This window comes from Diplotaxodon limnothrissa, linkage group LG23 (assembly GCF_057381915.1).
Source record: "Diplotaxodon limnothrissa isolate DT_005_m linkage group LG23, D_limnothrissa_male_GT1.1, whole genome shotgun sequence".
Classification (NCBI taxonomy): domain Eukaryota; kingdom Metazoa; phylum Chordata; class Actinopteri; order Cichliformes; family Cichlidae; genus Diplotaxodon; species Diplotaxodon limnothrissa.
The window spans coordinates 12,954,776-12,964,151 of NC_140617.1; the positions used below are offsets into that span (position 1 = coordinate 12,954,776).

At 41.8% G+C, this 9,376-nt stretch overlaps 1 protein-coding gene across 4 annotated transcripts in view; it reads left to right on the forward strand.

The window, feature by feature from the left end:
- gabrb3 (gamma-aminobutyric acid type A receptor subunit beta3) overlaps positions 1 to 8,815 on the forward strand; it is a 49,287-nt gene extending 40,472 nt beyond the window's left edge. For 2 of the 4 annotated variants that reach the window (XM_085347887.1, XM_085347889.1), the window contains 5 exons: positions 520 to 657; positions 2,445 to 2,597; positions 6,049 to 6,293; positions 7,653 to 7,733; positions 8,468 to 8,815. In XM_085347887.1, coding sequence (XP_085204013.1) covers positions 520 to 657; positions 2,445 to 2,597; positions 6,049 to 6,293; positions 7,653 to 7,733; positions 8,468 to 8,815 — 965 coding nt within the window. Of the gene's footprint in view, positions 1 to 519; positions 658 to 2,444; positions 2,598 to 6,048; positions 6,294 to 7,652; positions 7,740 to 8,467 lie in introns of all 4 variants that reach the window. The other 2 variants (XM_085347890.1, XM_085347891.1) reach the window with 2 other exon arrangements.
- The last annotated feature ends 561 nt before the right edge of the window (positions 8,816 to 9,376 follow it).

Here is a 9,376-nt window from a genome sequence, read left to right on the forward strand (position 1 = left end):
AGCGCTGTAATTCTCATAAAAAATGTTCAGTCATCGGGTGGAGACAAAAACTGCACAGGCTGCTGAATTGCTCTGGATTTATTAATCTGTCATATCCCAGTGAGATTGCTCGCTGCACCCTCTCCAGTTAAACGACTTCGTCTGCATGGAGAGGTTCTGAGCTGAGCAGACAGTGATTTCCGTAGTGGAGCACCGTAATGATTAGTCCAGCTTCATCAGTCTAGATGACGTGTTCGGCTGTCCGTGCTGCCATAAAACTCTTGGCGGTCATGGATCTCATGCATTTGGTATCAGCCTGTCTGTCTGCACTGACACACATCCCCATGAAGATTCACATCTCATGCAATCAGCACTTACAGGATCTGTGTGATTCATGAGACTTACTCTAAATCAGTTACAGCTACCGGGCGTCCTGATTTCTCTTAAGGATATAAAAATACATCCAGTGAAATGAGACAGATTCACTTTTCAGAGCTTTTCCACTGTTAAGGACACATCATGTGACTTGTTTTCTTGCAGATGGTTACACAACAGATGATATAGAGTTTTACTGGAAAGGAGGAGAAACTGCTGTGACCGGGGTAAAACGCATTGAGCTCCCTCAGTTCTCCATAGTGGACTACAAACTGGTTTCCAGGAATGTAGTCTTCTCCACAGGCAAGTTATGGCACTCACATTTTTAATGTTTCTTCTTGAATCCATGAAAGAACATTTTAGAAGGTGCATGCTCGCGTTCAGTTGACATCACCAGAAATCAGTTCAGATCTGTTGTCCCTGATTACAGTGTTAAATAACCTCAGTGAAAATAGCTTATAACTGAGATAAAAGCACCTTACCTTGTATTAAGAGTTTGGCACAACGTGTGCTCAGCAAACAATGTAAAAGCAGCACGTCTCACACGCCTCCATCAAGATGCATTCAGATGCATTCTTGCACTTCATCCAATAATCAGTGATCCCAGATTAAAACAGAAGAATAAGACTTTAAAACATGTGCTGCGTCACAGATGAATCTGTCACCTGAACTGCAGAGATGTAAGACTCTGCCGAGGTTGTGTTCTGTTACCTGTCGTCAATCTTGAGACGTCCCAGTATATTAATTCATGACTGGCTGTTTTTTTTTCGGTGCATTCTATAAAACTGCTGCTTTAAAACTAGATGGAGCTGCACGCTGCTGCAGAAGGACTGCTTGCTTCCTCCCATAGGTGGAAGTGGGTGTTTGCAGGTTCTGGACGTCTCTTGTACTAAAAGTTCTGCTGCCTACTAAACACATACCTGTTTAAAATGATCCTCCAGTTTGTAACTCTGGCTGAAGACACACAGAGTGCAGGTTGAGAATTTGGAACTAAATTAAGTCTGACATGAGAATGTCTGCAGTCTCCCATGATGCATTCGATTACACTTAGACAAGAACCTGGACTGAGTCTATTTAGTTCAAACATGCCTGTAAAGGTACAGCGGGTGAAGGGTCTTAGTGCTACTAATGGCCCTAAAAAAGTAGAAAATAACCTGCTTTTTGTGGTGTTGACTCACTTTTCTTTTTATGTATCTGAGCCGAGTCAGGATGATAAACTGTCCTTCATGCAATGACCAGATCTGTTAAACTTTATATTCCCATTGCTTGAAATTAAGAGATGCACTGATTGATGCTGTTGATAAAGAATGGGGACTGTTGCATACAGCAAAATAATGCATTCATGAGGCAGAGTGCTGGCAGCATGAATTATTCTCCTATAATACAGCAACAACTCAGAGGCACCACAACAGTGATTATCCTCACTGCTGAATTAATGACATGTAGGATGGCTACTGTCCGAGCGTTTCTATACAGATAATGTAGAGAAACCTATTAGAGCTCATTAGGATCACTGTCACATTCTGATACAATAAACTCTAATAAATGGAGTGTCTGCAGATGCTTTTAACTTCTTCTCAACATCCTCTTATTGTGTGTGTGCGCGCGCGCGTGTGTGTTTTAAATTATCATTATCTGTACATATACACTGTGTGTTTGTGTACAAATACTTTTATGTAGAAATCTCTGTCTAGGTTTTGAGATATTTAAAAATTAATATACATATAACCTTTTAAGAATGTGCACACATATTGGCACATAACTTTTACCCCTCAGCCGTAAAAGGCTCATGGGGTATTGTTGTCACTCTATGACTGGTGGGCGGGTGGGGGACATGGACCAGTAGGTTTGTAAATGCAATAACTTGAGAACGTGGCAATGTAGGATTTTTAAATACCCACCCTTTTCCCCAAAGTTTTGTTTGTTTGCATCATGTGAGAATGTGGACAGTGTCTCGTTTTTGCCTGCAGTTCTCGTGTAAATACAGTTGATGAGCTCATCACCACAGAAACCAAATCAAAGTGGAAGGCATCCCCATGTTTCTCCTGAATTATAGAGCCCTGATTTTTACCTGATGTGTTGTCCTGCAGGTGCCTACCCTCGACTGTCTCTGAGCTTCAAACTGAAGCGAAACATCGGATACTTCATCCTGCAGACGTACATGCCCTCCATCCTCATCACCATCTTGTCCTGGGTGTCGTTCTGGATAAATTATGACGCCTCAGCTGCCAGAGTTGCATTAGGTATGATTTTTCCAATGCAGTGAGTTGACCTCTGGACTGTAGTTTAATCTACACGCACTCTGTGTTTTCTAAGACTTGTGAACAGTGACCGGCTCTGTGCCAAAGCTGGAAACCAGAAAGTAACACTAAACTGTGACATTATCAAAGTGGCGATTCTGTAATTAGAGGATGGATTTGTGACTGGTTACTTACAGTTATTTTACATCAACATTATGCATTCAGTATCCATCCGTCTGACTTATAAATGTGTCAAATGTAGGACCAGATGAATCTTGACAGCGAAAATATTGAAAGAATTGGCTTGTGTGGGAATGAAAAATTGGTTTGTTTAAAGAATATTTATGTAAAAGAAAGCATTCACAAAGATTATGTAGTAGCACTAACAAAGAAGAATAGTCCTGGTGAGGCATTATGCATTCAAAACTAAACTGGTGAGTTCCTCCCACGTGCCACATTTGAACAGATAAACAACAGATTCAAGAAGAACAAATAATCACAGCTGTGCGTTTCCTTCACTCTGTTTGAAGCCTCTGCATTGTGGTGTAATAGGAGACTCAACTGGATCTCAAGACTCACACTTTCCACTGGCTTCTAGGGCTGAAAAAGTTCACCGTTGTATAACACCATACCTCCCTAACTGCATTGATCGCTGCTAGAATATTTGCCTTAATGGAAATCCTCAATCAGCTTTGGTGCACTCTCAGTCAAGTCTGCGTAAAGAAGAGCACATTAACGTACCAATAATAAAATCTCACTTGAGCATACGCTGTGATTAGATGAATGTAGTACATCTTAGGAAGTCTGGTGGGAAGCTGGATTTGGAAGCCCCTGTGCTGGCTCAGACCTCGTCATTTAACGCACGAGTCGGCTCACTCCGCCGTAACGCCTCCATCGTTGAGAAGACTGCTGTCTGGGATGCTGTCAGATCAATGCAAGTTAGAACGCATCCCTACTCCTGTGCTTTACAAAATCAATCAACGGTGATTCATTACAGGTCTCCATTCTCTTTGGTGGGTGGTGTGAATATCCTGAGCAAAACCAAATTAGCTGGGCTACTTAACAGGCTTCATACATGAGGAGCGGAAAAACATGTCTGAAGCGTATGGAGTTTTACGAGTCATTCAGAAAGGTGTAGTAAAATATATATACTTTTAATGCAAAAAGATATGCACATCCCAGAAGGATATACACATTTTTTAAAAAGATTTTTTCAAACAGTCCAGACCATTTGAAAAATGGTAAAAAAAAAAATCATATTTTGCATGGTTGGATCTTAACAAGGTTCCAAGTAGAGCTTCAACATGCAACAAGAGGAAATGGGAGTGAAACAAAAAAAAATTGAGCATGCAATTTATTGAAAACAACGCTTAAACTGAAACAGGCTGTTTTACAGCTGATTAAATGTTTAGAACCACACCTCTGAAAAAAATACCCTGTAAACCCCCCAAAACAGAAATCAAAGTTCCAAACAGGATCTCAGTAATGAGTAGCTCCACCGTTACTGTTGATCACTTCAAAAATCTGTTGCGGCATGCTTGATGTGAGTGTTTCCACAAAGTAAGCGGGAACATTTCTGGAAGCGGTGAAGACGGCCGCACGAAGGACATCTACTATCTGGAACTCCATTGTCCATTTTTGTAAACTTCTCTTGCCATCCATCCCTAAAGGTTTTTAATGGGATTTAGATCTGTGGGCGTTGTGTACTGTGGCATTGTCCTGTTGAAAAACCCAGGCGTTACCACACAGACGATGGCCCTCACTCATGAGGGATGCTCTCTTCAACATCTGGACATAGCCAGTGGCCGTTTGACGCCCCTGCACCTCCTGAAGCTCCACTGAAAAAAAAAAAGCACCCCACACCATTATGGCGCCCCCTCCACTGTGGCACGTAAAAAACATCTCAGGTGGGATCTCCCTTTCATACCAGTTACGTTGGAAACCATCAGGACCATCAAGGTTACGTTTTTTCTCATCAGACAATAAAACTTTCTTCCACCTTTCAATGTCCCATGTTTGATGCTCTCTTGCAAAGTCCAAATGGTCAGTTCTGTGGCGTTTAAGGAGATGAGGCCTTTGAAGACGTATTTTGTTTTTGAAGCCCTTCAGTCTCAGATGCTGTTTGATGGTTATGGGGCTGCAGTCGACACCAGAAACGGCCTTAATTTGGGTTGAGGATTGTCCAGTGCTTAACGGACAGCCAATTAGATCCTCTGGCTCAGTGCTGATGAAATTTTGACTTTTTGTTCCATCACCCTCAGGATCATTTAAGCAATTCCAAATGACTGTCTTACTGTGTCCTACCTCAGCAGCGATGCCGCACTGCCAGAGACCCTACTTATGCAGTTCAACAACCCAACCATGTTCAAAAAAGGAAACATTTTTTTGCCTTTGTGAACAGATCATCATGACAGTGTTACTACATGTCAGAAAATGACAATGAATCCACATTTTTGCACAGATTTGGCTTTTTAAAGGCATGTGGTGCTAAACTTTTGATCAGCTGTAAAACAGCATGTTGCAGTTGAAGCGTTGTTTTCAATAAATTGCATGCTCAAAAAAATGTTATGTCTCACTCCCATTTCTTCTTGTTGCATGTTGAAGCTCTACTTGGAACCTTGTTAAGATCCAAACATGCAAAATATGATTTTTTGCCATTTTTCAAGGGATCTTAAACTTTTGATCGGGTCTGTATTAGCCAGTTTTTTGGGATTTAACACCAGAACTAGAGCTCAGCTGAGCAAACACAGGATTTTAAAATCATCTGTTCAAATTACACTCCTGTTTTGCCACATTTAATAGTTTATTAGGGGAAGATGCCATCTTGAGGAGTCCAGTGATGTAAATATTTTTTTTCCACCAATACTTTCCTACCCCTGTGACATGAACAATAGTGTACAGAAAGTGTTATCATCTTGTATGATTATCACTTCTTATTTTGTCCATCTACTTTTACCTGCTGTGTTCTCAGGGACAGCACTGCGCAGTATTTCAAGGGGTTTGTTGAGTAACCATCTCCTCTGAGCTCTCAGAGTGTTTAGAATCTTGCTCGTCCCTTTGTTATGCAGAAATCGATGCCATGTACCCACTGGCGCTCTTGACTCCCCCACACACTCCATACAGTGCAACATTTTTTGTTTTAATTATGTAAGCCTGAATCGACAGAAATAGACACACCGTCCAGGTCGGTGAGCCTTCATGGAGACACAGAGCATTACTGTAGATGGCGCAAACTACTGAGAGAGTTTACAGTGTGTTTGTTGAGTCTGTTCGCTTGTCATGTGAGTTGTAATTCATCCAAGTTCAGAATATTCAACATCATCCAAACAGACGACTTTTAGCTTCTCAGAAAACAAAAAATCGGGTTCATGGTATTCATCTGGATATGGTCATTTTAGAGATCGGTTCTCAGCCCTCCTTTAGTACTGTGGAAACAGATTTTTTTTTCTTCCAGGGATCACCACTGTGCTGACCATGACAACCATCAACACCCATTTGAGGGAGACGTTGCCCAAAATCCCCTACGTCAAAGCCATAGACATGTACCTGATGGGCTGCTTCGTGTTCGTCTTCCTGGCTCTGCTGGAATATGCCTTTGTCAACTACATCTTCTTTGGCCGAGGTCCTCAGATGCAGAAAAAGCTGGCAGAAAGGGCGCAGAAGGCAAATAATGACCGCAGTAAATTTGACAGGCCCAAGGTGAGAATTATTTCCAAACACCAAGAAGGTTCATAAAAAACAACTGTGGTGTTTCTTTTAACAAGCAAGGCTGGAATTTAACAACTTTTAGTGCTTATAGCTGTTAAATCAACCATGTGGAGCAATTCTCCTCGGACATCACACAAATATACACGAACTAGCCGTTACATTAAAACTGCTGCTGGGAAATGTCACCATGCAGCATTGTTACAATAATGATAATGAACATTATTGCAGTAATTCATCTGTAGTCACTGTGTTTTGGCTCTTCGGTGCCGAGATGCAGCGCTATCGTGATTCAGGTTGTTTTTTTTGTGGATTCCATTTCAAGCAGGGATTTATTTAAATAGGTGTATTTAAATCATCACTATCTGAAAGTTACCTATTTAACTGTGCGGGAGTATCTCTAGCTGCTAACTGCAATAAGAAGACCAGTCGTACAGCAGTTTGTGTGAAAAGAATCCGAATTCTGTCTTGATCTTTGACTCCAGCAAACATTTTTACAGTCTTAATTCTCAGGTCAAGTATTCCTTGAAACTCCGTATTTGAACTGGAACATGTAGAGGATTAATCAGGGTGTGCTTTAGGATGTGTCTGCCTTGTTACTGCTTGGTCACAAACCAGTGGCCATGCGTTCAGATCCACCCCTAGCAGTACTGTAGATGACGTCATGTTTATCCGTCTATTAACGGCAGCAAAAATTGTGCTTCGAATACCCTTTAAATATGGGTAACTCTATATAAAAACCCATCTCTGAAAAGATTCCCACCTGAACCCTGAGAGTCTTTTGTGCACATTTAGCTTTAGCATATTTAATGAAGCCATATATCTCATACTATCAATGTACTCAGACTTTAATCTCCTCAGAGATTTTACACCATTTTCCTCATAATATCATTAATTCAGACATTTTCACCCAAATCAGCTCTAAGAGTCACAGTACAAAGCCAAGACCTCAGCTTTAGTAGAAACAAGCACTGGGGTTGATAACTCACTGAAGAAAACTTCAAAAACTGCATTCTGGCTTAACACCATGGCTTTCAATAGCCTGTGGAATTTCTGGCTGATCAGAACAATTTACACTATGAAAGATCTCCTTTTTACCTACATTTGATGCCAGGATGATCTTCAAATCAAGGATAAAGATGAGCCGATTCTGAGGGATAAGGTGGGAGACAATGATTTTTAATGTGACTGGATCAATACATCCTACAGATGTTTTTTTTAATTAATCATCAGTCACAGCTTTAACCAGTCCACACTGAGTGACTTTCTGACTCCTGACTCCGATGTTCTGTGAGCATCTTAGGTGACCGAATCTCAGACAAAAGGGTTTGTGTTTGTCTTTTTCCTGGCTAGTCCATTCTGGAAGGAGGCAATTGCAAGTCTTCGTCTCTTAAACTGTCCAATCAGGTACAAGGGCGTCGTCACTCACGACGGGTGAGTGTCTGTCACTGCCTGTTGTGTTACATCTGTGAAACCGCTGGCTGAAACTTTGCTGCTGCAGTGCAAAGTTTGACCTCATTTAACAAAGTAACACGTCATCACAGCCATTTCTCTAAACACCTCACCGTACGAGTACATTCTGCTTAGCCCGCCTTTCCCACTGTCGTATTTTTGCCCTTTTTTAATGTCTTTATATGTCTGTGTTGCTAACATGCTACCCAGTAAGTGCAATCAAACCATTCCAACCATCATTAATGTCATTAGGCGATTACCTTTACACTGCACTAATTCGGCGGCGCATAGAAAACATGAAGAATCACGAGTTACATTTTAAATTAGTTTACAGGATTCGAGGTTGATCTGTGAAACCACAGCCAAAAAAATAAGAAGACAAATATTCACTTTTTCACCTCCTCTCATGCCTTGTGGTCACCTTTTTATATCTGTGTTCATCCTGTGCCTAAACTGGTCTGAATGATATATCTGTTTTTGTGTGGGAAGCAATAGTTGTCACTACATTAGTATTAAAGCCGGCCAGTCCAACCTTGAGCTGATTTGTGAGAAGACGTTTAATTTTGGGACAGAAAAACCTGCCTTTGAAGGTCGCTCTGGTTCCCAGGCTGTCAGCCTGCGAGAGGAGACCGACCCCGGGGAACCGACGCATGCTGCACATGTGTCGTCAGTCGCTGTAGCCTGTTTTAAACATCGCTGCTGTTTGTCGGTCCTAGGTCGACTCCCAGGGGAACATTTTGCTGACAACCTTGGAGATCCACAACGAGGTGGGAGGGAACGAGATAACAACCAGTCTGAGCGAGACCCACAACTCGTCCTCCATGGTCTTCGACAACTCAGCTATCCAGTGCAGAAAGCCAAGCGGGTCACGCGAGTTGGGCCGCCACAGCCTGGACAGGAACGCACATCTTAAGAAAACCCGTCTACGAAGACGGTCCTCGCAGCTCAAAATCAAAATCCCAGACCTCACTGATGTGAATGCCATCGACAGATGGTCACGGATTATATTCCCCTCTGCCTTCTCCCTCTTCAACCTCATCTACTGGCTTTATTATGTTCATTAATGCATTGTGGGTTTTTTAAGCCCATGTGATTCTGGTTTATGACTGAGAGAAGCCTTGTGTGGCCGACCCGACACGGTAACGTCCTGAACGCTTTTTTAACATGATACATGCAGAAAGAATCATGCACAGCCACAAGGATTTACCTGCAGAACATGCATCTTACAAAGACTTGCATGTGAAGTCAGCCCTGTGATCACCTGCGACTCTATCACACAAACTGAAACACACTTTTGCAGCACTGCATCTCCAAAAGATGATTTAAGTTGGATTCGATGAGCTGCTGAAACCTTCCCCTATAATTTCAGTATAACATGTGGCCACACTATTAAATTTAATCGTAAAGGTTTGTAGTATTATGACAGCGCTAGCCTTCCTTATATCTGCACATGGACAAAGGCGGACCTGTAAGATCCCATGCACCCAGACTAAACAGACTTTGCCCAGGCGGGAAATTATTTGGTATGAAATCAGCCATAAAGGAATAGTTGTGATATTTTGGGAAATGTGATATTACAAAAGCCTAGTTGAGATAAAATGACATTAAAACAATAAGGCTGCATC